Source organism: Grammomys surdaster, unplaced genomic scaffold (assembly GCF_004785775.1).
Source record: "Grammomys surdaster isolate TR1022 unplaced genomic scaffold, NIH_TR_1.0 126131, whole genome shotgun sequence".
Classification (NCBI taxonomy): domain Eukaryota; kingdom Metazoa; phylum Chordata; class Mammalia; order Rodentia; family Muridae; genus Grammomys; species Grammomys surdaster.
This window is the reverse complement of record NW_021620939.1, coordinates 2,609,992-2,637,826: the sequence shown is the minus strand read 5'-3', so window position 1 is coordinate 2,637,826 and position 27,835 is coordinate 2,609,992. Positions and strand designations below refer to the sequence as shown.

At 43.1% G+C, this 27,835-nt stretch overlaps 1 protein-coding gene across 1 annotated transcript in view; it reads left to right on the top strand.

Annotated features, from left to right (window-relative positions):
* Window positions 1–24,246: 24,246 nt before the first annotated feature.
* Window positions 24,247–27,835, top strand: part of Acpp (acid phosphatase, prostate) — a 43,995-nt gene continuing 40,406 nt past the window's right edge. The window contains exon 1 of the mRNA XM_028756768.1: window positions 24,247–24,396. Within this exon, the coding sequence (XP_028612601.1) occupies window positions 24,280–24,396 (117 nt within the window). The 5' untranslated portion in view covers window positions 24,247–24,279. The remainder of the gene's footprint in view (window positions 24,397–27,835) is intronic.

Here is a 27,835-nt window from a genome sequence, read left to right as displayed (position 1 = left end):
CTAGATCTTTCTTCTTTGATTCAGAGAACAACACAGAAACAAGCAACCCCGCTGGTAAACACAGCTGCAAAGTCCGCCAGTGGGAAAACAATGTTGCGATCTCACAGGCTTTGGTGTGAGGAGGCCTTGTTTCTGCTGGATATCGTCTATGTGTTCTCCTTTCTCCTGCAGGTTACCTAAGCACTCCGGGCCTCCTGTCATCATTTGCAAAGTGGAGAATCCAAAGTGCTAGTTGCATGAGTCAGTTAAAAACTCTACAATAAGAAAGGAAAAGCTGAGAATCCTATAGCATTCCAATATCTACCGTGGGTGATCATTTTTGCAAAGTCTATTTTTTAATCAGCTCTCAGGCATGGCTCAGTCTCAGCAGCTCCTGGCCACATGAAATAGGGTTTCCTGACATGCACCACATAGTCTTGATCATTTGTTACCAAGGTTCAAAGTGTACATTCCAAATTCAACAACCCACAAAAAAAAGCAGGTGTCCACCAGACCCACGTTCAAGCCACAATCGGACTGAAAAAGAGATATGGTTCATGTAGAAACCCAAGGTGGAGACATCAATTCTTCCCCTCCCTTTCTAGGTTAATTTTCTTCCATGTTTACAAACTATGGTCTTTTTTTAAAAAGCCACATATTTTGCTGAAAACAGAGCAGGGAGCAAGGGAGTGTTGGCGACTCAATGAAGTCTCAAAACCACCTCACAGGGATAAAGGCCCAGGGTGTTGAGATGTGGCCATTGACAAAGGCTCTCACTACCAGCCCGCAGTGGTGGCACATGCCTTTGATTCTAGCACTGGGGAGGCAGAAGTAGGTGTGCCTCCAAGTTTGAGGCCAGCCTGGTCTACAAAGTGAGTTCCAGGACATCCAGTGCTATATAGAGAAATCCTGTCTCACAAAACAAAACAAAACAGAAAAAAGGAGGAGCAGGAAGAGGAAGAGGAGGAGGAGGAAGAGGAGGAGGAGGAAGAGGAGGAGGAGGAGGGGAGGGGAGGGGGAGGAGGGAGGAGGAAGAGGGGAGGAGGAAGGGGGAGGAGGAGGAGGAAGAGGAGGAGAAGAAGAAGAAGAAGAAGAAGAAGAAGAAGAAGAAGAAGAAGGAGAAGGAGAAGGAGGAGAAGGAGAAGGAGAAGGAGAAGGAGAAGGAGAAGGAGAAGGAGAAGGAGAAGGAGAAGGAGAAGAAGGAGAAGAAGAAGCTCTTACTACCAAACCAGATAACCTCAATTTGATCTCTGAGACCCACATGATAGGAGGAGAAATGGACTCCCTGAGTCCTGCAAATTATCCTCTGATTTCCATATGTGTGCTATGATGAGCAAGTATGATGGGGGGGCGGATTAAATGAAATCAAAATCTTGACGATCTTAAAAACCACATGCTTATTCAAAGAGGGGTCTCCCATGTCTTCACCTGGTCTTCACGCCCTCTTTCCTCCTGATAATTTTTCTTCATACAATTTACATCTGTGTGAACACGTGTCGTAGATGTCTGGGGGAGCACTGTCCCTTCCATTTCCACACAAGTGTGAGGAAGATGGAGTCTTTCTCTGCCTGTTATAATGGTTTTGCTCCTAGTTCACCGCTTTATTCCTACCACATAAAATTGAATCCGCTGCATAGCAGATGCTCAGAGCATTTTGTTATCCAAATGTTTGAAGGCAGATGTTCGGTCAATGATTATAGTACTGCACAATCCGTGAATAAGCATTCTTTTATCAGCCTCATGTTGTTGAGGAGGAACCAATCTTGAGGTACTTAACCCAGGGCATAAAGAGAGAATATTCTTGAGCATACACATGTGCACGTGCACACACGGGGGAGGCATACAGAGGGGACACACGGAATGTAGGATCTGGACTCAACCTATACTTGCGTCCCATCCCCCTCTGGAGCATGCAGTGGCAAAGTGCTTAGAAAGGCACTTAGAGTGTCTGATACTGCAACATGACATTGTCATCAATAAAGTTCACACTCAAGAACCACACAATCGAGTACAAAGAAACCACACACACATGCACACACGCGCACACACACATAGCATAGTAAGTTTTGTATTGTGCCTCATTTATAGCTATTCTTGGCCACACAGGCTGTGAGTTGGACACACTCAAAAGGATCTTTAAGTCCTCCTCCAGATTTGACATTAATTGACATGAAAACACTCGATAATCATACAAGTAAAAAACAGGAAGCGTTTTAACAGCGTTAAGTTTCCCAGCCTCTTGCTAAAGCCTCAGAAAGCAACAGACGCATAATCCAAGCACAAAGGCAAAAAGCAGACACAGTCTAAAAAGGACAATATTCTTCTGGTGAGACCATCAGCCAACACAGACAGACCTGTTAGGGTTCATTTAGAAACAAGAGCCACCCTCTGCTCTGAGCCACACGCTATGCTTCTGTCCATGATGCAAACTGTAGATTATTGATGTGGGGGTGGGGTGGGATGGATTCATTTTGAGAGCATGTGAGAGCAAGTGAGATCATTAAGGGCAAGCAATAGCATTCGAGATTAAAAGGAGAGCAGCTGCACCTGCACGCAGAGGCAGGCTTGTGCTGTGGTGGGAGAGCCGCCTCCAGGACAGGGGTAGGCTTGCCTTTAAGTTCAGAGTGAGAGTCACACTAGGCACCAGGACTGTGTTTCTGAGCAACTTGGCATGGCACCTGTTGGGCAATTGCTAGCTTATCTGATTACACCCGATTCACTCTGCAGTGTTTCCCAAGACTGAATATATTACTTCTTTCTCTCTCTTACCAGAACCGACCACAATGCTTAGGAAACTCCAGATTTCAATCAGTTTAGAAATAATCTCTTAAGGTTGTTGTGAGGAATAGTGACAATATTTAGAGGTCTCAGCAAACACTGGGTGTTACCTTTGGAGCATGTGTCTGCTTGACTCTGAGTTTAACCTCTGCCCACTGACCCATGCTGAAGCGCTAGTAAATAATTGACTAGCCATTCTCCAAAGTTAACAAGCTTGAACTGAAACACAGACACAATGATAAGAATTTATTAATACTTTAGCATGTCAGAAATAGTATAAGCCAATTGAGACAAACAAAATAGAAAAGGGTTTTGCAATAAATAAAAGATTTAATATTACGGGAGAGCAGATAATAAATATAAAAGTTGTTCAAACATTGTAAAACGAGTAAATGGCATTGCAAGGCAATTCATCACAGAAGAAATTTAGATGACCAATAAAAGAGAAATTTGAGATAACATTTTCATATTTGCCAAAAATGAAAGACTTATCAAACAAAACAATAGATTTATTTTTTTTTTGCACATCAAATTGGAAAGAATGAGAAGAGCAAGGAAGAAGAAGGAAAAGTAGAAAGAAAGAAGGAGAGAGAAGGAAAGGCACTACAGTATGGAAACCGCACATTTCCAAGTGAGGTTCTCGTTGTAGAATGGCCAATAATAATATAAATTTCCTAGAATGTAATTTGTTAATACTGTGAAGAACATATCTAAAACATACATCATTTGATTCCGTAGCTACAGTTCTATAATCTATCTTTGGGTAATAACCTAGAACCATAGAACACTAGCATAGAACGATGCTCATCTCAGTGTAATTTGACAAAGGAGGAAAATAGACAAATGTTAAACTACTAATAGTGTAAAAATCAATTACTAAATGTTTTTTAAAGTACATAATATCTTAGGAAAACAGTAAGCTATAAAGTAGACAAAATATGGAATATAAAAATATATTTTGAAGTTGAGACACTTTTATAAAATTTTGTGTTTCCAAATATGGATATGTATATATGTATGCATACATATATGTGTGTGTACATATTCCTGGTGTGTTTTATGAATACATATGATATAAAATATGTGCATATGCATATATAGTTCTACACACACACACACACACACACACACACACACACATATATATATTCTAACTAATTAATCCCAAAGTATTTATCGTTCATACTTTGAAACTATAATCCTTCTAAAATAAATGTCTTTTTTTCTTTTTGGGTTCTTCCTATTGGACCTAGGGTCTTGTGTATATTAGGTAAGAACTCTACCAAGTGAACTACAGCCCAGCCCTAAATAAAGTCTTGATTCAGTGAAATAGTGTGTATTTATCATACTGTTTTATCTGTTAACTGTCTTATATCTATTTATTTTAATTTATGCTATAATTAATTATAATAATTTAATGTATGAGCGTTGTAGTTGTATATGTCTGTGGATCACAAGTGTGCCCAGTGCTTTTGATGGTCAGAAGAATTACAGATGATTGTGAGCCACCATGTGGGTGCCGGGAACTGAACTCAGGTCTTCAAGAGCAATCTTGCCACTGAGCCATCTCTCCAGCTACAGTATCATTATGGCTTGTTTTCTAAGCTGCCCAGGTCTTTCTCTTTGGCAGTGGGTGGTTTGGATTTTGTCATTGTTTGTTTGGTTGGTTGGTTTAATATTTTCAGTTACAGGTTTTGTTGTTTTTGTTGTTTTTTTTTTTTTAGTGTTGCATGCATATGTGAGGGTAAGATATGCATACATGTGCTTTTATAGTCCAGAAGAGAGAGGATGCTGGATCCCCAGAACTGGGATTACAAGCAGTTGTGAGCAGTCTGATGTGGATTCTGAGAACTGAGTTCAGGTCTTCTCTAAGAGATGTGCACACTCTTAATTGCTGAGCAATCTTTCCAGCCCCGATGGCAGGATTTTAAAAGGACATTCACAGATCGTCTTCGATAACATCCCTTGAGGTAATTATTTACAATCTTTATTTTCATTCCTTCAAGTTTTGAGAATCAGAGTCTCTGGGAGCAGAGGCAAGAGTGTAAATATTTTACCAGGCTCTGGGTGATGAGAAACAAGGAAGTCCTAGGTACCGTCTGCTCCCTCCATTGTGTAAGCTCTAGCTTGGTGTGTTGGATTGGTTGTTTTTTTGTGCAGAAGGCATCCCTCCATGTTCTATGGTTTCTCTGTGCTAATGATACAGCTAGGAATATCTGGGTCTCCAGAAATATGTATTAGTTCCTTTTCTCCTTTTAGTAATAAAACGCCTGGCAAGGGCAATTTAAAGAAGGAATTCTTTTGGCTTACAATCGAGTGAGTGTTTTTAGGGTATACCCATCCTAGTGGGGAAGGCATGATAATAAGAGCTTGAGGAAGCTAATCCCATTAAATCTGAGTTAGGAAGCAGAGAGACATGAATCTTCAGAGATCCAGTGGTGTTATTAGTTATCACACGATATTTATAAGGGAGATGTATGCTTGCGTCCTGCTAATTTTCTAATTTTTATTCAACCCGGGACCCTGTTCTTGAAATGGTACTGTCCATATTTACAATGAGCCTTCCCACCCCAATGACCCCAGTCTAGAAAACTCTTCACAAACATACCCACGTGTTTGTTACCATGGTGATCTGAAATCCCAGTAAGTCGACAGCCAAGATTAACCATCCAACACTGCAGTGAAGTAGATCAAAATGTCTAAGTCATGATGAGTTTGTCTGTTCTTTATTAGCAGACCCGAGTTGCTTTAATGATGGATGAACTCAATATGGGAGTTAAATATATATATTGTAACATGAGTGTATGCTATGGGGTACGTACTACAGTTGTGGTTTGAATAAAAACGCCCCTAGTAGGCTCACAGGAGGCAGCATTATTTGAAAGGATTAGAATGTATGTGGCCTTGTTGGAGTAGGTGTGGTTTTACTGGAGGAAGTTTGCTACTGAGGGTGGGCTTTGAGGTTTCAGAAGCTCCAGCCAGGCCTGGTGATTTACTCTCTCTTCCTGCTGCCAAATATAGAATGCTTAGCTCCTCTCCAGCACCAAGTCTGCCTGCACGCTGCCATACTTCCCACCATGATGATAATGGACTAAACCTCTGAAGCTGTAAGCCAGCCCCAGTTGAATGTTGTCCTCTATAAGAGTTGCCTTGATCATGGTGTCTCTTCACCACAGCATTAGAACACTGACTAAGACAATCACATTGTTGACTAGGTAATAATTGGGGAAATGTTGCCTCTTTGACAGGGAAAATACAGAAAGGTGCGCTGCTCACAAGGGCTAAGTGCTTCCCTAGCGTGATGGGAAAAACCAAGGGAACACAGTAACCAAATGCCCCAAAGAATCTGAGAATGTTATCAATGTTACCTTGTAAAAAGCAAATTTGGCTGGGTAGTGGGTGGCACATGCCTTTAATCCCAGCACTTGAGAGGCAGAGGCAGGCGGATTTCTGAGTTCAAGGCCGGCCTAGTCTACAGAGTGAGTTCCAGGACAGCCAGGGCTATACAGAGAAACCCTGTCTCGAAAAGCAAAACCCAAAAAAACACAAACAAACAAAAAAATTAAAAAGCAAATTTGGAGGGCTGGAAAGACAGCTCAGTGATTAAGAACATTTGATACTCTTCCAGAGAATCTGAGTTTGGCTCCTAGTACTAAGTCAGGTGGCTCACAAGCATCTGCAGCTCTAGCTCCAAGGGATCTGAGACCCCTGGCCTCTGCAGGTGCATGCACACATCCACATGTAGACACACATACCTACAACACAGAAAAAGAGGGAAGGGTTGTTGTTTATTTTAAATCAAGACTGGGCCTGTAGATGAGTGGTAGAATGTTTGTCTCGTATGCATGAGGGCCTAGGTACACCCAGTAACACCAGGAAAACCAAGAATAATCTGGACAGTTTGCCAGACCTCAAAAACAAAAACAAAGAACAAAGTGTCCCCATCTGATTGAAATAGTTCTAAAACATTAAGTGGAAAGGAAACACCCACATGGCATTTACAAAGGCAGAGTAAGTTTGACTCTAAAATGGGAAAACGGTAACACAGAAGAGAAACTGCAGGTGAATAGTTTGTAAGTACTATTTTAAAAACAATCTAAAATAAGATGATAGAGAACCTAGGCATGAAGTAAGATAAAGATGTAACACAATTAAGGGAGAGTCACTGAAGGATTTTGAAGTTACAATTTAGGACATTAAAGATCGAAGGACAGTTGATGACTTATGCAGGGAGGACAATCAATTTTCTTTGAGGGGGTGCCCAAAGTGGAGTCTGTTATTTTCAATCTGTATGTGTACATACATGTGTGTGTATATGTGTGTGTGTGTGTGTGTGTGTGTGTGTGTGTGTGTTTGTGCATGTATGTGCCCAGGTGTTGTGTGGCACACATGACAAGGTCAGAAGCAACTTCTTTCCCTCCACCATGTAAATCTCAGGATCAGCTCAGGTCATCAGGCTTTGCAGTGTGTGCCTTTACCTGGTGAGCCATCTCTTCCAGCCCCAGCCCCTTTATTGGCTCAAAGAGACAAAAAAAAGAGACATGAAATTAGGAGAGAGATGAAACATGTTACAACCAAAATGCAGTTCATACATGTAGGAAATTTTCAAATACATAAATAAAAGATCAAAGGTGTAAAGATGCATCATCCTTACCATAAATATTAAAAAGGAATTTGTAAAAACTTCTCAGCATCTATTCAACACATGTTCGGGAACTTAAGAAACAGGACTGGGGCAGCATCTTTCATTCAAAACTGTATGGGTTTGCCTATATTTGTGTCTGTCTGTGAAACAAACAAACAAAAAACCATTATTTTGAGATTTATTAATTTTTATTTGTATGGGTGTTCTGTATATATGTACACCTTGTGCATGCCTGGTGCCCACAGAGGCCAAAAGAAGGTGTAGGACCCACTGGAACTGGACTTACAGATGGTTATAAGCTGCTAGTTAAATATTGAAAACCAAACCCTTTGCAAGAGCTGCAAGTGCTCTTAACCACTGAGCCATCCCTCCACCCCTGCTGCCAGCTTCATTCTTACTGTGAAACACCCCAAGTTGCTTTTTAAAATCAGAAATGGATTTAGCATGTCTCTGTACTGTGACTATCAAATTAACTTTAGAATATTATCAAGAAAGAGAAATAAGGGTGGCTGAAGAGATTTGCTAGTGGTTAAGAGTACCTGTTGCTCTTTCAGAGGACCTGGGTTCAATTCCCAGCACCCACATAAAGGCTCACAACTATCCAGAACCCCAGTTCCAGGGGATCCAACAGACATATGTGATGCACATACCATGTATTCAAATGAAACATTCATATGCATAAAGTAAATACATTTTTTTAAATTTTAAAAAGAGCAATAAAGACACAAGTTGACAGTTATGCTTAGCCATGTTGGGCTGGATAAAAGACCCAGATAAAGTAATAGGTTTTTTTTTTAATTGCTGCAGTATTAAAAACCAGACCTCCGGGCACCCTGAGCATTGCAGACTCAGTTCTTGGCTTTCTAGGCTGTGCTTCCCTGTCACTGCATCCTAGAATATTTAAAACATTTAGAATACTTAAAACATTACATACTTTCCTTCATTCTATTTCCTTAGATGACCTTGTTTCTTTTTTAATTTTATTTTTTTTAACTGAGACCATAAAGGTGCTGAGAATGTTACTTCTAAGCTTCCATCTCCCCTTCCACTAAACGAAGGATGGATTACTTGGTTACAGTACGATACATCTGTTACCTGAGCACCTGAGAGGCTAAGCCACAGAATCATGAGTTCAAAACTAGCCTGGTGAATATAATACAGTGACTGAATTGAGGACTCCCTCTATTGTCAAAGCATCCATTTCACTGTGTTCTGTGTCCCACCCAGTCCCTCGTCCTACTCAAGGGCCCTTCTCTGTCCTCTCTTGCATAGGCAGGAAAGCTCGATGCTTATATAGCTGCCTCACGTCTCCATCAACCTCCCTATGTCCTGTTCTATCTGTAGCTAACTTCCTCCAGAGAGGGCTCTCAAGGGTTGCTGCCTCCCACCCTCCTCTCAAATGCTTCTGACTTTATCCCTGCCTCCATCATGGTGGCCATGACTGCACCTGGTCAAATCCAAAGGCTACTTTTCCACCACAGCCTTTCTGCAAACACTCAGGACTTTTAAAAACCAACCACTTCCTTGAAATCTCTCTTCCCTTTTGTTCTCTTTTGTTCTGCCCCACGGGGCTGCTCTCTTTAACTCACTCTGGGCCCCCTCCTCCTCTGTTTGAATCTCATACTGGAGTTCCCCAGGCTCTGGTCTTTTTAAAATTTGAAAACGTCAATTTGCCCATTTTTAGTGCACAATTCTACTATTTTTAATAAATGTAGGAGGAGCTAGTGTGGGAGGAGAGGAAGAAGAAGAGGAGGAGTAAGGAGGAGAGGAGGAAAAGGAAGAGGAGAAGCTAGGAGGAGGGAGAGAGACAGAGAGGAGATGGAGGCAGATGTTCATGTGTCTGTAGCAGTCAAAGGTAGTTGGTATATCTAGGTTGGGTATTGGGTTACTCTTCTGATGGTATGGGCATCTTGTTACTGATCATTACCAAATACATAAGCCTTTAATCTTTAAGCATCAGAGTCTCAACTTTCTACTGGGCCCGCACGGATGGCAGGATGGTCTGGGCAATGTCCAGCCTTGCAGAGACAGCATGGAAGATTGGCAGAGCCGTCTCCCAAGGTGGTGTCTTGTGGGTGGCAGGGCTGGTGTTTCTTTCTGGCCATTTCTAGCTGTGGCATGCACGTGGCCTCTGGCAGAGAAACATGGCAGCTGAGCTAGGCAGAGCCACTGTAGCGTAGATGTCGGATTAACCAGCGGCCGCTTTAAATACTTTCTACAACAAATAAATGTATGACATTGAGTAGCCATCCCCATAATCCAGTTTTTGAACATTCCCTTACCCTAATATCTTTCTTGCTCATTTATAGCTAAAAAGTCTGGTCCCCACACTAAGCCCCAGGCACCTGCCAGTCATTTTCTCCTCCATTTTCTCCATTGCCATACTCTGTATAGATGTAGCATCCTGTCCCGTGGCTTTATATACTAGCCATATGTCCAGTATAATAGATGTATGTCCTCAGTGTCGGTTACTTGTCTCCTGATTCCAGACTCATGTACCAGGACCATTCTGGTTCCCAACAGCACCTTGGACACTAACAATGTTACTGTTGCTTTTCTCCCCAAAGCCTCATGAACATCAGAGTCTGCAGCAAGCTTCAGGCCTGGAATCTTACCTCTTGCTTATTATCTATGTGATTTAAACAAGAAAGTTAACCTTCTCAGGATTTCCTCCTCTTTAAAATGAAGGTTTAAAAACAGAGATACTTCTACCAAACTTGGTGCTTGTAATTCCTACTACCTGGCCAAGTTGCTGCTCACTGCCCGCCCCCATCCCCCAATCTGCCTCGGAAAGATGACATCAGTACCACACTGCACCAACCTGGGGAAAGATCAAAATTCAGAACCCTAAGGCACAAGATTATAAATCAAATCACCCTAATGGAAACATACCAGAGAGAGTGTCTGCAGTGCCTGTCTTGCATGATTCATGTGGCTATTAAATAAATCAACACCTCGCCTAGAAAGCCTTCAACTGAGCAAACCACATAGTAAGCCAATGGTTTTTCAAAACTTGAGGCACATCGGGAGAATGTTTACAAATCTGAGTGCTCAGCCTGCACCAACTATCTCAGAACCCCTAAAAGTTAGCTAGTGCCTACTTAAACACAGAGATATGTTTTAAAATTTCTGACGTATAATGTCAATGTGAGGCTAAGGTTGAGAACCAGGGTAGTAAGATTGATTCCAGGTTATAATAAATATGACTGACTTGTGTCTCTCTGAAGCTTTGCCTCCTGTGTCTAACATATGTGTTACATTGCTGAATTATTTCATGTTTTTCTTCCTTGATAAAAATCTAAATTTTATCTGGACATGGCTCAACATGGAATTCCAACACTCAAGAGGCTGAAGCAAGAGACCCCTGATGAGTTCAAGAATAGTATAAGATACAGAGTTTAAAGACTGTCTTAAAGACACAGGAACAACGGGAGAAATGGAGAAAGGAAAGGATGAAGAAAAAAGAAAGTAAGAATAAGAGAGAGGAAAGAAGAAAGGAAGAAAGAGAGAAAGGAAGGAAGAAAGGGAGGGAGGAAGGAAGGAAGAAAGAAAGAAAGGAAGGAAGGAAGGAAGGAAGGAAGGAAGAGAGAGAAAGACAAGAAAGGGCAGGAGTAGCAGAGGGACAAAGGAAGGGACAGACAGGCAGATAAAGGAAGACAGACTGGAAGAGAATGAGAAAGTTTCATTTTGCTATGATACCAGACAAAACCACAGGGGCCTCTTCATCTCCTAAGGTTCAATCATGGTGGGTGTGTAACAGTCTATTAGTGCTTACTACTGACCCTCCGGCCTATAATGATTTGTTCAGGTGTGATGCTGGGATGTGATTTGAGTCAATGAAGTATGAGAGGAAGACAGCACTCTGGGAAAAGTGTTCTCACTGAATAAAGCAGCAAAACAAAAGGGACACACCCCCACTGCCCTGCTCCAGCAATTTCCAGCTAAAGTTGTGGGCACAGCAGTTCTGCTATGTAGTAGATTAAGAACTGCTTTGCTCTGACCTCAGATCTTGAGCTGAAGCTCCCTGGCATTAGGTGAATCTCCCATTCCAATAATTGGTCACTGATTCCAGTGGTACCACAGAACCTTTGTGATTTCCTGAAGGAAGTAGTGCCTGACAGAAAGCTCTTAAAAATCCATGAAGTTTCCCAGAATATACAAAGATGGGGGCTAACCAGACAGAAAAGCAACAAGATTGGAAGGTTGTAATTCTCAGGTCCTGGCCCCTAGACCATCGGAGAAAGAAGAAGGACTGAAGACTGGGTTGATCACTGATGGTGAGTGCTGAAATCAACCTTACTCCTGTACTGAAGGCTTCATAAAACAAAAGAATGAAAAGGGTCATAATTTGGAGAACCATTGAGCTGCAGTTAGTGGTTAATACACCCAGAGGGGACAAGGAAGTCCTGCCTGTGCCCTTTCAACCACACCTAGCCTTCTCCTCCAGCTAGCTGGTCTTTCTTAACATCTTTTTAATACATGGGTCAACAGAACCATTTCCCCAAATTCTCTAAGCCATGCTAGCAAAATTAATCAGACTGAAGGAAAGGGCCGTGGAAAGCCCTGTAATAGCTGGTTGGTCAGAAGTACAGATCACAATCTGTAACTCCTGATCAGGATCTGAAGTACAAGGCAGTCTGGTGGAACTGGGCTCTTAAGCTGGTGGGAGGGCTAACACTGTCTAGATGGACAGGGAGTGGAAAAGGCCAATAGCTGTTCCCTGTTGTTAAGCTGCAGCAAACAAGGAACAGTCATAGCTGCCAAGGTTGGCAAAGATGCAATCATTCCTAGTGGGCACCAGCTGGTCTTTCTATAGGCAGTATCAGACCCTGTAGTTGGGGTCTCAGTCTCTAAGACTTCCCCCCACTTCCAATGTTGGCTACAAGCCCTGCAGTTGAGATAGACACTGGAATCTCAAAACTCCTCTCCTCGGTTCCGTGGAGTTGCTCCAGGAGAAGACAACACTCAGGGAAGTTTGTTGACATTTATTGGTTTATCATTTGTTGGTTTACCATTTCAAAGGGCCAGAAGAAGAACTTCATAGAACAAAAGGTGCAGATGCTTTGTTCCTGCACCCTGGGGTGCTATGGCAATGCTTCTGTGCTCCAAGAGCAGAGCTGAATCTAGAATGGTGGTGGCCCTCATGAGACCATGAGCAAAACTGTTCTAAGGCAAAAGAAAAATGCCTAGGTGTTTGATGGCATGCTAGAGTCTTTAACCCTAGACTATCCTAGTCCTGGACTATTTGCTATTTGAAAATGGAGAGCCATGGAAACCCACGGTCTCGATGTGTGACATCATCCTAGACATTGCCTTCTCTCTGGAATCTCACACCCAATGTTGGTTAGCATCTCCTTCCAAGCATATCTTTCAACTTTTTATCTCCTTCAGGTCCATCTCAGTCCCAGCTACAACCATCTGTCCCCCAGGCCACTGTAAAAGCCTCCTGGCCACCTGCGATCTCTTTTTTGGCTCGTTTCTAATATTTTCTCCGTAAGTAGCAACAATGACATTTTAATACATGGAAGTCCCTCGATTAGAATTCTCCATTCAGCTTCCCGCTGCATGCAGTGTGAGTGTCAACTCCTCCCTGTGGCAAGCAAGACCCTGTGTGGTTTGACCTTCCCACCCCAGTCTCATGTCTTCCTGCTCTTCCCCAAGCTCACAAGTCTCCAGCCACACTGGCCTGCTCATCTTCTCTCAGATGCTACACCCTCACTACATTTTTTCAAACTTGTTGTTCTTCCCAGCACATTGGGTTCCAGCCGACTTGTGATTTTTATTTATTCATTCAGCCCTCAAACGCCTCTCTGGCCACTCAACTAAAGTAATCCAACTTCCTGGCGTCCCTCACCCTGTGACTCCCTTGGGTCATTCTCCTCAGGGTAGTTCTGACACGCATATTCTCTGTCTCTCCCGACGGAAATGTGAGCTTCCCGGAAGGGTTTGTTTGCCTCCGTATTCCGAACACCGAGACCAGCGCCTGGCGTATGATGTAAGCACTCAGCGAATGTTCGAGTGAATTTTAGTGAAGGGGGCGGGGGAGATGGACTGGGGGACAGGAGACATGCGGCAGGAGCAAGGAGCAAAGGCGGAGAAATGAAGACTCTTCCCTCCTCCCAGAAGTTTTTAACTGGAGAAAAAGCTCTTTCTTCTTCAGGATCAAGCAAGTTCTGGTTGTTTCCCTTGGAAGATGTAGAGCTGGAGAAAGGAGACTGCAGAAGAACGACAGGTGGCGTGGACTGTGGTGACATAGCGGACTCTGGTGACACGGACTCTGGAGACACGGACTCTGGTGATGCTCTTTCCAAGTCTTCACTGATCCTCTTCTTCCCTTTGAGCAGTTACATGAAAATTTTTCTTGCTTATTGTACTAGTTGCTTTTCCTTTTTTAACTTTTAAGAATTTATTTTATTTAGTATGCATGAGCATTTTTCTTGCCTTTGTATGTATGTGTGCCACATTCATGCTTCATGACTGTCGAAGTCCAAAAGGAGCATCGGATTCCCTGGAACCAGAGATACAGATGACGTGAGCCATGTGTGGGTGCTGGAAACCCAACCTGAGTCTTCCGTAAGAGCAACAAGTGCTCTTGATGCCCGAAACTTCTCTCTAGCCCCGTTTTCTTTATTTTTCTTAATTCTTTTACTCTTTGAGAACTTCATCCACATAAACAATGTGTTTTGACTATATCCACCCCACTTCCTCCCCCCACCTCATTCCTGATCACCGGTTCCCTCCCCCACCTCATCTCCTCCTTTCTAATACCCCTCCAGCTGCTTTTCTCATGGCTGTGACCAAATACCTGACAAGAATCAGTTTAGGAGTGTTTTGTTGGCTCACAGTTTGAGAGTACAGTTCATCAGGACAGGGAGGGCTGAGAGGCGCCTGGTCACATTGCCTCCTCATTCACAAAACAGAAAGAAACATCAGGAGCTGGAGGCCAGGCTATAAAATCATTATGGAATGCCTCCAGTGCGCCACTTTTCCTGGCCAGCTCTATTGCCTAAAAGCTTTTACAGCCTTCCACAAAAGCACCACTAGTTAGGAGCCAAATCTCCAACACAGGAGCCTAGCGGGGACATTTTTCATTCACACCACAATATTCATTTAAGATTATCAAATTAGATTTGTTTCTCATGCCATCCCACGTTCCAACATCTGCTGTTTCCGAAGGGAAGCTTTGCCCTGGAACTAGTTATTACCTGTTCGGAGTCCCCATTGTTCTATCTCACCAAGCCAAGAGGATGGGGTGGGGGGGAGATGAACCAAGCTGTATAATAGAGATGACTGGGGAAGCTTCTGATGTAACAGAGGGGTTCTGGAAAGCCTATCTAAATCTGACGCCCAAGAGTGGCCAATAACCAAATGAGAATAGCAGGTAGAAAACAGAGATATTTTAGGGGTCGGAATGTAGCCCGATTGGTAGAGCACTTGTCTAGCATATATGAAGCCCTGGGCTCAGTCCTCAGCACAGTGTAAACTGGGTGTGGAGGCTCACCCCTATAATCATAACATTTGGTGGGTCAGAAGCAGGAGGGTCAGAAGTTCACAGTGGCTCTTGGCTACCGAGTGAGTGCAGAGTCAGCCCGTGCTACGTGGGACTCTATCGTAATTTGTTAAATTGCTAGACATCTTAAGTTTTCTGGTTTTGTTGAGGTCCGTAAGGCTTCGTTATAGGTTGAAGTAGTGAGAGGATGTTTGCCATGTGGTTCCAAGCATCAGATCCTTGCACGGCACTCAAGATGAACTGCTGCAAAATGTAAGGGCTTTACTTTTCCATCCAGTAGTGAATGAATGTTTGTTCCTGCATGACAGCGTCAGAGCTGTGGTCAGAGCTGTGGAATGCCATCCGAGTCTCCAGAATTCCTACATGACGTCACCGTGAGCTCCGCTCCCTCCCTCAGGTTACTAAGGCCTCTTCTCATACACTTTTAATTAAAATATAATTACATCACTTTCCCTCTCTTCCCTTCAGCTCCTTCCGACTCCCCACCCCTAACTCTCTTCATGTCCCTCCTCTCTCGTATTGATAGCCTCTCTCTCTCTTCTCTCTCTCTCTCTCTCTCTCTCTCTCTCTCCATATATATATATGTATACATACATATATTTCTGAGTCAATTTTGGCCGTTTTCGTGTGTGTGGATGACCACTCTGTATTGGACAGCCAGCTAGCAGCTCATCCCTGGGAAGGCTAAGTCTCCTCTCAGCCATCATCAGTTGCTGTCTAGGGTGGGACATAGTAAGAGCTTTCTCTTTCCCCATTGGCTTGTCTATTGATGTTGTCATTGTAGCATATACAGCCATTTCTAGGAGAGACATTTCAGATCAGATCTTGGTCTTTCCGGTTCTCTTTACCAGCATTCCCTGGACTGTAAATGCAGGAGCTGTGATGTAGATGTGTGAGTTGGGTCTCGGTTCCCATGATCCACTGATCTCTGCACTGTATCCAGGTGTAGTTTCCCTGTGATGGGCTCCATTTGCTGTAAAGAGATGCTTCTTTGATGGTAATAATGGGAGTGGGGGATGGGGCAGGTAGCTACACTTATCTGTGGGTGTAGTGATAAGGTTTAGAATGTACTTGGAGCCTTTTATCATGAACAGGAAAATTTATGAGGACAGATGTCTGTAGGCAAAGTCCAGGGGGGGTGGTGCCTTGAAGTCAGCTTTGCTCAGCCTCAGAGATCAAAGCAGATTACCCCTTTCCATTCAGGAGCCTCAGAACAATTATTCAATGTCTGCTTCATCTCACCCAAGCCTGCTTTTCCTTGTTGAGGAAAATCAGGAAAAGTTAGATCATTTTATCTCAAAGGGAAACAGAAGCAGTTATGGCCAGTCTCCCAAACATTAGAGCCACAGCTGGAAATCAGAGGAAGGTGAGTGAGCTACTCACTTTGGGCATCACATTCAAAGGATGTCAAAAAAAAAAAAAAAAAACAACTAATATCAACATGGCTGTTTTAACAAAATATTTTTTTTAGAAAAAAATTAATGGGTCCTCTTTCTTGTGGTGGTCAGCCATGTCAAGATGAAGCTAAATATCTCCTCCTAACCACTGGCTATCAGAGGCTCACTGAAGTGGGTGATGAATGCAATTGTCATCTTTTCCTTGAGGAGCACACACCCACAGTAGCTGCTGATGCTCTGAGTGAAGAGTGGAGGGGTGATGTGGTCAGAATCGGTGGTGGAAATGACAAATGAGGCTTCCCCATGAAGCAAGCATCTTGATGAATCCAGAGTGCACTTACTGTTGAGTTAGGGGCACTCTTGCTATGGGCCAAGAGATGGGAGGAAGTGCCAGTCTCTTTGTGGATGTACTGTGAATGCCAATCTGAGTATTCTCAAGTTGATTATTGTAAAGACAGACGGATATTCCCAGACTGACAGATGCTACTGTGCCTCAACAGTTTGAGGGCCCAAAAAAGCTAGCCGAACCCTAACACTCTTCCAGTCTCTCTAAAGAAGATGATGTCCACCAGTGTGCTGTTAGAAAGTCCCTAAACCAAGAAGGACAGAAGCCCAGAGCCAAAGCACCCATGAGTCAGCGTCTTGTTTCTCCGTGTGTCTTGCAGTGCAAACGCCTACGTATTGCTCTGAAGAAACAGCTTGCTAAAAGAAACAAAGAGGTTGTAGAATATGCTACATGGGCAAGAGGATGGAGGAAGCCAAAGAAAAACACCAGGAACAGATTCCCAAGAGATGGAGGCTATCCTTGCTGAGGGCTTCTACTTCTAAGTCTCAGTTCAGTCAAAAACAAGGTTTTAAGAGGAACAAATAAATAAATGATCAGACTCTGAATAATGGTAATAATAATAATAACGAGGTGGACATTTTATGGTTGGTGGGATGGCTCAGTGGGCAAAGGCATCTGCCACCAAGCCTGAAAACCTGAGAAGGTTATCCCTGCTACCCCCGGTAGAAGGACAGGTCCTATGTCTGCAAGTTGTCCTCTGAACAAACTTTTTAAAGTTAGTTTTAAACAACCCAGGAGGAACAGGCATCCATTTTAAGTGAAGACAGGATAGACAGTGCTGACGTTTTTCATTCTGTCTCAGGCATCACTAAGCACTGGCAGTTACTCTCCTGAACTTACTGTTTCAGAATTCCTGGGAGAACCATGAGCCTGTTTTAGCAAGCTTTCCAGGTGATTTTTGCTTATGATTACGTTTAAGAATTACTGAAAAGATGACCACTGATGATCCTCTCCTGCCTTCTGGGCTGGTGCACCCAGAGAACCGCACCACCATATGAGGTGGAGCCAGAGAACAAGGAAGCAAGCAAATCTCACCTACAACCACATGACCTGGGAGGTGACCCCAGGCCTGGCTGACACCGAATTGCAGCCTGTGAGAGGCCTCAATCAAAGTCCTTTTTAAAGCTTTCCCTGGACTCTTTAACCTGGGGAAAATGTCAGATGATAATTATAGGTCATTTTAAGCCACTAAGTTTGTGTTTATTTGCTTCAAAGCAATAGACAACCTTAAGATCCTAGGTTGTCATGTACCAGTGTGGATTGTTGTTCTTCCAACTCACTCAGTTGTGATTTCCATCAGTGCTAAACCTCTATAAAATATGTTTATTTATTGACTATTAACACATGTTCCTATTACCATCTATTTATGAAATAGTAGAATATTGGCAGCACATTAAATTATTTTTGCAATTATTTTCTCCATTGGTTGTATTCCAGATCCTTTGCATTAACCCCTTTCTTAGCATATAACATACGTACCATAAAATTCATCCATTCGAAGTGAACTGTTCAGTGGTTTTAGGAAATTCAGAATACTGTAAGCACCAGAGAATTGTCACAAGGCCCAAGAGACCATACGGCCTTTGACTCTTATCCCAGTATCTGACACCTCCCTCTCTTGCCCAGACAAAGACTGACAAACTACTTGCAATCTCTTAAGACTTAACCGTTTGAGACATTTATTGTAAGTAGAATCGTGCAGTATGTGTGTGGTCTTTGGTGACTGCTTTTTCACAGAGAGTTTTAAGGTCCTTCCATGCTGTAACATGTATCACTGTTTTATTCCTCATACAGCCCCAAACTACCAAATTCAAAAACAATCTGTTATAAAACAAATTCCCACTGGCAAGCCCTCTTTAAACTTAAACAAATATACTAAAATTCTTACTAGTTTCTTTTCTTTGAATGTGCTTGCCTATGTAATGAGTTCCCCGGGGTATATATTCCTTACTTTGATGATGTCATATGTGGGGACACTTGAGAATGCTAAAATGATAAAAATGTATGTTATGTCACGGGCAGGAGAAAAGACACATAGCTACAATCGCTCACACACACTCATACCTGTAGTCACACTCAAACACACATATGCCCGCTCACACACATTCACATGCACTCATACACACAGCTAGATTACAGGCAGAACACCTATGTTAAACCCACCTTACATTAAATGTTGCCTAGAAACAGCTTACATCAGACCAAGGTGCAGATGTAGTAACTTGCCTTTATAATCACAGTATTGCTAATCAATACTATCACTGGCTAGAAGTCCATAAGGTGCTAAGAGTCCAGTAATAGCATTGTGAAGACTACCAGCACCCACACAGGTTAGGCAGCATGGTGAATAACTATAAACCCCGCCCCACCCCATTTGCCCATCAGCAGAACATTCAACACTCTCATGGCCCTTCATCTACCTAGGACCATCACAGTTTCTCCTATAAATTTTTATTCATTGCCACAGATTTGTGTTTCATCACCCAAATGCCCACCCCCACCCCCATATTCTGGGTTAATTCTTCCCAGATCGTTTATATATTTGTTTGTTTATTCATTTGATTTTCATGTATGCCACAGGTTGTTGTGTGGAGGCCAGAGTACAACTTCTTCAGTCATGTGGGTTCCGGGAACCGAACTCAAGTCATCAGGCTTGGCAGCAAGCACCTTTACTCACTGAGCCATCTTCTCAGCCCATCCCCTTCAGATCTTAAGAAGTCATTTCACCTCCTTCAACTCCTAACCTATCTGAGGCCAGCCTTGTCAAAACAGTCACCTTTGCCCTACCTTGGCCATCCTCCCTATCAGGACTAGGCTAGAAACCTGGCTAGTTCAGAGGTAAAAATAACCCTTCCTGGACAACTGGAAGGTCATTAAAACACTCAGCAGGGCTGCTTAACTTTCAGTAACATTGCACTGCAGTCCATCTCTCCCTCTGTCCAGACCTGACGGTTTTCCTTCCCCCTCTTCTTGGTGATCATGAGAGGACTCTCTAATGAGCTTCCTGTATGCAAATTTGTATCTGAGTGCAGGCTTTCCAAAAAGCCCCAACTTGTTCCCGTGATGGGACTTTTTAGTGCCACATTAACCAGAGGTTAGCATTTGACATATGAAGAAACAAACAGTAGTATAGAACACGTGATTCCGACTGTATTACATTCTAATCATGGGAAACCACTGCTGGCCTTGGCTCATAGAAAAGCATCTTTTAATTTTTTACAAGCCTCACTTATAAGGCAAAAAACATAGCTCTCAACTCAAAAAGGAGATTCTGGAGTCAGATATGGGTGGGAATACTTTTAAATCACCCCAAATTCCAGGTTCCAACAGTTTCATGAAGCTTTATAAGGCAGAGTGAAGAAGGCCACGCATCAAGACACTCTGCAGACACACTGGTGGGAAGATGAAATAGGCGTTAGCGTGGAGCCAGGAAGCTTCCACTTTAGGCGTCAGATGCTATCTGATGACAGTCTTAGCACTTACTTTAGTGGATGTGAGGGTCCATTTATACATTCCAAAGGACTTACCTGACAGTCAAAGAATGTTACCTTACCTACAGAGGTGGACACTAAACAATTGCTAAAGGGGCTAATGCTAGTCCGAGACAGTCCTGCTTTGGATCTGCAACATTCCAACTTCTATACATCAGGGAAGTTCTCATCAGTCAATCATCCTGTGAAATCACAGCTGCTTTCCAGAAATTTCTCACCCATATTTCTATACCCCAGCTGCTTTCTGGAAAGTTCTCACCCATATTACTAATACTGGGGTATATGCTAATATACTAATAATAGGGTATATTACTATACCCCATTAGCCCTGATTCTCCCCAACATCTCCACAGAAGGGTCTAAACTGTGTTTGGGTTTTTTCTTGATGTTCTTTCAGACAGATGTTCATGTATTTAGGATTTGTAAGGCTCTACATGTACAATCGTTTTAAATTTTTAAAACTTTTCAAATTGTGTATTTCTGTACATGTATAGGCTTGTGCATGAAGGAGAAAGTACTGTAAGACTCTAGAGAGCAGAGCCTTAGTTCACCAGAGACCCCCCCTGAGTGAACCACAGGGAAAGGAAAGATCGCTGCAAAATGCAAGAGGAAATTTTAACGTTCCAACATGCTGGGGCCATCCTGCATCCCAAAAGGAGAGGTGACCCCCCCCCATACCGCTTATTCAGTGAGCTTTTATACAGTCCTTAGGGCAGCAGCCATTAGGTACAATGTGATTGGCAGAACAAGGTGACCTTTTAAACTGATTGGTCTTTAGGTATCTGTAGGTAGCAAGGATTGGTCTGTCCTGTGGAATGTGTCTACGTGCTCTGGGCCTTCCCCACCCGCAGGTGGGTTCCCTTCCACGTGGACTGAGGAATGTGAATCAGCCCCTCCCATGGGAGGTGGGGAAATAAGTGTTCCAAAGTTCCTCTTCAGTACCTTAAAGGCCAGTCTTTTAAATTTGTTTATTTATTAGTTGTTCGTGTGTGTGTGTGTGTGTGTGTGTGTGTGTCTGTCTGCCTGTCTGTCTGCCTGTCTGTCTGCCTGTCTGCCTGTCTTGGCCATGTATGTGGGAGTACCTGTGGAGACCAGATGAGGGCATCAGATCCTCTGGAGCTGGAGTTACAAGTGATTATGGACCATAGATACTGGGAATGGACCTGAGGTTCTCGGAAAGAACAGCAAACACTCAGCATTGAGCCATGGCTCCAGCCCTCTTCGTGTATAATTTTTAATTGTTCTCTCCTTATAGCTTGATGGTCAAAGTCTAAGATTAATAAAGACTATGATAGAAGTGAAATATAAGCTGTCTATTTAAGTCAACGGAAATTGCATTTGAGATGTTTCGGTTCAAGCATTTTTCCCCCTGCTTCTGTCTTCAAGAAAGTCTTGTTCTTGATGTTAGGAATAAAGTTCAGGTCACACAGAAAGAAAGAAAGAAAGAAAGAAAGAAAGAGAGAGAGAGAGAGAGAGAGAGAGAGAGAGAGAGAGAGAATGAATGAATGAATTAAAGTGTCTGGAGCAGGTGGCAGTGTACTTGTGATGAGAGGGTGTGCCACTCGCTAAAGCACGAGAGCTGAGAGCAAGCACATGGGACCTGGCCGTTCCTTTGGTTTTTATTGTAACACATATGATGACTGTCTTTTTTCCCCATTGATTGGAGTCCAACCTCACAGCCTTCCTTGATTGCCTCATTTTAAAAGAATCTGTGGGAAGGAAATGAAGGAAGGCAGGAGGTGGGGGCGGGCTAAGTTTGGGGGTGCAGCAGGGCCTTTGTATAAACAAAAGTCTTACCTGTTGTGGTCAGAGGGATTAAAACATTTGCATAAAGGTTTTATAAGGTGAGGAAGATAAACACGTTTGTATCCCTTGTGGTAAATGAAAGTTTTGCAGTTTTTGACAAAAGAAAAAAAAAAGGATATTATTTCATGTTACTTAAAATGTTATTGTTTTGGGAGTGTAAACCCCAAAGGAGATATCAGAGAAATTAAGGATTAGAAACGTTTACCCAGTTTATGAAACAGATAGTTCATTGAACCACAGCTTTTATCAGGAAGGGCAAAGGTCATAACTACAATAGTTCCAAGCAGGACCCAAGTGTGGAACAAGGAAGGAGACAGAAAGAGAAATGAGGCTGAAACCTGGGAATTTAGGACGCTCGGCAGAATTGGGGATCCAGAAGTAACTAAGAGTTCCGAGCTGACTAAGCCTGTGTGAACTGTAGCTGGTGGAGAGTCCTTTGTTACCACGTGAACACTGCAGGGATTGATACAATGTGGCAAGTCTGCCCTGGCCTGAATGTTCTAGTTGCTTTTGTGCTTGTGCTGAGTTACCTGACAGGAAGCCACACAAGAGGCAAAAGCTTGATAGAGGCTTAAGTAGTAAGCATTTACAGCCCATCGTTGTGGCAGGACTACACAATTAAGACTCTTTCCATCTTGACAGAACAGGAAGCCAAAAGTGAACCGGGAGTTGTGCCCAGCTACAAAACCTCAAGGCTTGTCCCCAGTGACCTACTTCTTGAGGCGATGCTTCACTTCCCCAGGGTTTCACAATGTTCAAAAACAGTGATGCGACACAAACTGGGTAGCATGTGTCTAAACTCATGAGGTTATGGCGGGCATTGCAACCCACAATGCGGGGCAGTCTCCGTCTTCGCCCTACTTTGCCGTGCACCAATCTTCTCAGCCTCGCACTCAGTGAAGATCGTAATGCAACTATTTGGTGGAGAATACAACCGGTAAAGAGAAGACCAGTAATCTAAATGCATAATCCTACCACACATACACAAATTCTTACTTCCCCATACCAGCAGAACCACAGCTCGCCCACACACCGCCTTCCAGGCTTCCTATGATCACATGGAGGTGCAACCCAGCCGTCCAGGTAAATTTGATGAAATGCTAAGGATGTTGTGGGAAAACCATTGTGCCTCCTCTGTCCTTGGGAAGCAAACATCACAGCAGGTCGCTCCGCCCACATCACCTGCAGATCCTCACTGTACCTCTCCAGCTGATCTTGTTTCCTGTAGTGACCAGGGTGAGAGAAAACACACACACACACAGTAAGCCAAGTTTCTTCAGTGCATACCATCTTCTTCCATAGAGTCCCAGTGAAGCCATGGCTAGAGTCAAGAGCGTGTCGAGAATCTTCCTCAGAATGTAAGGTTCATCACCTCTGAAGTTCATGACTGTCAATACAGCAAAGCAGTGTAATCTTCTTTGGATTTGCTTGCTTGTCTGTTTTCTGGTTCTGTTTGTTAAAGTTTGCTATGAGCATGTTAGTGACATATCATACTGGGTCTCACTGTGCCTTTTTCATACATGTACCTAAAGTATTTCTAACAAATTCACGTCCATACCTATCTTATCCTCCAGCTCGAGTTAATCCCGATTGTCATATTGATGGATCGTCCCTTTGTTGCTATTTGGTTTTGGTTTGTGACCCAAGGAGTTCAGTTCGTGCTGTTCTCAGGAGCTGGGAGTGGGGGTGGGGACTCTGTGAGCTTTTTGTTATTGCTTGTGTGTATTCTTTCTAAAGGGCCTCTAAACCCAGCTTTGCATTGCTGCAGATGATCCCAGCGATCCCAAATGCCTTAAGGCATGAAGGGAAAATCTTCCGCGTATCCTCGGCCTCACTTTCCTGCCACATTAAAATATCTTTATGGGCTACATGAGAGTTTAAGACCAGACACCACGTTTGGCAGGAGAATGAGCCTCTTCGTGTCAATACATGCCCACATCTGAGGCTTCCTCACACACTGAGCTGAATCCTAATCCTTCCAGAGGCAGGGAGGGTTTCTTCCCAAAGGCTGCGGGCCAAGCATCACTATCCAGCTATGGAAGAGGTAAAGATGAGCTGAAAGCAAAAGAGAAGACTGGGCAGGAGCCGAGGTCTTGCGCTGTGCCTGCTCTGGGTCCTAATTGAAGTGGAGGAGGCTGATCTGAACCTCACATATGACCTGGCATTATTTGCATGCCAAGCCCTGCCCCACCCTTCTTGCAATCCTACCAGGGAAGAATGTGGCTCCGCCTTCCTGTCAATCTCTTGATTAAATAGGCACTTCCCTCCAGAAGGCTTCTGAAGTGCAGCACCTCCTACAGCTGCCAGAAGCAGCTCTCTCACCGACCATGAGAGCTGTCCCTCTGCACCTGCCCTGGACAGCAAGCCTCAGCCTTGGCTTCTTGCTCCTGCTTTCCTTCTGCCTGGACCCAGGCCAAGCCAAGGAGTTGAAGTTTGTGACATTGGTAAGTACACTTTTTCTCATTGTTTTTCCTGTTACCAAAGAGTCAGGGAAACCAAATGTCACCTTTCATGTTTCCTCTCTGCTATCTGCCTGAGAGCATGCACTGTTCAGACTCAGAAAGTGAAGAGTCACATAAGTTTATTTTAACGAAGACAACAGTCTCATTTGCTGTTGATGGTACTGTTTCTTTACAGCTGCCCTCTGGTCCGATGCCTTTTGACTGACAGAGTGCTGTTCAGATGCCAAGAGCTAGACTGGCCTCTTTCCATTCAGTGGTCATTAGTTTGCAAATCAAAGAACAGTCAATTTCTGAAGTTAAGTCTCTCATGTTTATCATGACTCTGGAGCATATGTTTGGCAGCACAAAAGACAAACTGAACACAGAATTTCAGAGTTACTATCAAATAAAAGATTTAGTTGATCATTGAAACCATGATTTTCTCTACATATGGTAGCTGTGACAAGCCATGAGAAGGAGAGGGTTGTGTCTTGCCTATTGTCAAGGAAAAAAATATATACAGTTGGGTGTTAAAACATATGGGAAGGGGCTGGAGAGATGGCTCAGCGGTTAAGAGCACTGGCTGCTCTTCCGGAGGTCCTGAGTTCAATTCCCAGCAACCACATGGTGGCTCACAACCATCTGTAATGGGATCCGATGCCCTTTTCTGGTGTGTCTGAAGACAGCTACAGTGTACTCATATAAATGAAATAAATAAATAATTCTTTTACAAAAAACTTATGGGAAAAACATTTTTTTTAAGATTTATTTATTTTACTTATGAGTACACTATAGCTGTCTTCAGACACACCAGAAGAAGGCATCAAATCTCATTATGGGTGGTTGTGAGCCACCATGTGGTTGCTGGGATTTGAAATCAGGACCTCTGGAAGGGCAGTCAGTGCTCTTAACCACTGAGCCATCTCTCCAGCCCCGGAAAAACATTTTCAAAGTCAAAAGGATTCACCTCCTCTTCTTCTCTGCAAGAGAATCCTCAGAAATTATTTTCACGATTTAGAGAAAGGATTCCACTTAAACATGATGTTCATTTCCTGCCAACGTGAGGTATTCAGGAGATTCTTTTCTGTCTACAGAAAATCTTTAATTCTACATAAATTAGGATTCTTAGTCCAGTAAATCTTTACCGGTCATGAGTCAAGAACAAAATAGGAGAAAGCCAAAGAGCCATCAAATCCTCTTCCTGGCAAAGCACCTGCCAGCTGTGTGACTTTTGTGTCGATAAAGCAACATAACACCCCATACCTTCTGCAGGAACACACATGCGAGTTATTCTTTCCCTTCCACGCATGGCATCCTTGCCAACAAGCTCATTAGAAGAGGATAGGGACCGTGGCACTGTGCTATGTTCTGTTGGTCCTGCCATACCGTGCAAGAAAACTGCTGGCTTCGTGGCAACTTTCTCTGAGACACTAGAGTGACTCTCTGAGTTCCAGCCACAGCCAAGGTAACTTGCCTTGGTTGTCAAAGGTTGTGGGTCTCCTTTCCCTCCTTTCTGCCTCTCCGCTCTCAGTTAAAATACGGTCAGTGACTAGCAGTTAAATTCTTCCATAAGGAAAAACCAAGCTCAAAGGTGGCTGCCTTACAACTGAAAAGTTAACCAGTACTGCATAAAGCAAACATTAATTCTGTTTTCTACCATGGCTTCCTTCCATGAATGTTAAATGATGGGCAATTTAATACATCTTCCTTGGCCTCTAACAAAGCAACTTCTCTTTGATGACATCAGCCAGAAGGTCTCATTTTCCTCTTTTGATTGATTATAGAGACTATTGTACATAAATAGTTACCTTGAACATTCAGAGAAATCCTCAAGATTATTAAGAGAACAAATTAAAAAAAAATGTTTAGTCTGGTGTGGTGACACATGCTTTTAATCCCAGGCCAGCCTAGTTTACATAGTAAGTTCCAGGTAATATGTACCCAAAAATCTAGTAACCCTACTATTGAGGAGGTGGAGGCAGCAGGATCAGAATTTCTTCATTTCTTCTTCTGTCTCAAAAAACAGAAACAAAGACAGACAAGCAAACTACACCCACCAAGCTTGTTCCTGCTTTCAAGAAGGAAACATAGGTAAAAGTGGTTAGACTATTTGATGATGTTCACACAGGTGGAAAAACAGTCTTGAGCCCACACTGCCCCGATCATGTTTTTGTTGAGTGCATAGACCCTAGAACTTGGAGCTAGTCTGAGATGACTGCACAATTTGTAGCATTACCCTGACTCAGATGCTGTAAATGTTTCCTTGTTCTCCTCCGTAATCCAAGAAAAATAAATCTCTTAATTCTGAAAAGCTATTTTTGTCAGAAAGGGAGACTGCCTCTGGTTCTTAGTCTTGCCTTTGAACAGTCAATCACCCATGATTATTTTAATGGTTATTTTATTTTGGTTGGATGGTTGTTTTCTGTGGTGCTGGGGGCAGAAGCCAAGGTCTTATGCATGAATCCAAAGCTTCCTACAGGCCAGGGAAGCAGCTAAAAAGCATACATCCTCAGCCCAGAACTACATTGGACACACAGGTATCACAGAGCGTGAGTAGAAATCAGAGGACAACTCCTGGAAGTTGATCTCTCCTTCCAACACTGAGTTCCAGGGATTGAAGTCAAGTCATCAGGTTTGCATGGCGAGCACTTTTACCTATTGAGCCGTTCACCACTCACGAACCCTTCATGATCTTTTGTGGGTTTGTTTGTTTGTTTGTTTGTTTGATTTTTGGGTTTGTTTGTTTGTTTTGTTTTTTGTGGGTTTTTTTGTTTGTTTGTTTGGTTGGTTGGTTGGTTTGGTTTTGGTTTTTTGTTTGTTTATTTCTTTGTTTGAGTCAGGATTTCTTTGTGTAGTCCTAGCTGTCCTGGAACTCACGCTGTAGACCAGGATGACCTCAAACTCAGAGGGCTCTGCCTCCCAAATGCTGAGATTAAAGGCGTGAGCCACCACCATCCTGCTATGCCACATGATCTTTTAAAACAAAAATCAGATAAAAAAACAAAAGTGTTTTCATGAAATTGTGTTTTGATCGCTTATTAATTGTTGGATGGAAAAAAATGAATTCTATTTTGGGTTTAAATGTGTTGAAAGGGTCTTCCTAAAGTGTGTAATGCAGTGCATCTTTAACAGATACCGTAGATTTCAAGCAAGGAATCTACTTGTAAACTGCTTCCTGGGATGACTATGGCATCCACCTCCCCAGACTGTCTGTAGAGATTTGGTATTTTTAACTTTGTAGAGAGAAGATAGTAAGGCTGCAAGTTCAGTGTGTGCATCAGCCAGCTTTGGTAATTATCACTCAGGGTCAATCTTGCTTCCTCACCCCACCCCCTCCCCGTATACCTCTCAGTTCCTGCACATGCTCACTTGCTTTACTTTTTACAATAATCTTGTATACCATATTATCCCATCAGAAAGAGAGAATGCTGTCATAAAGCAT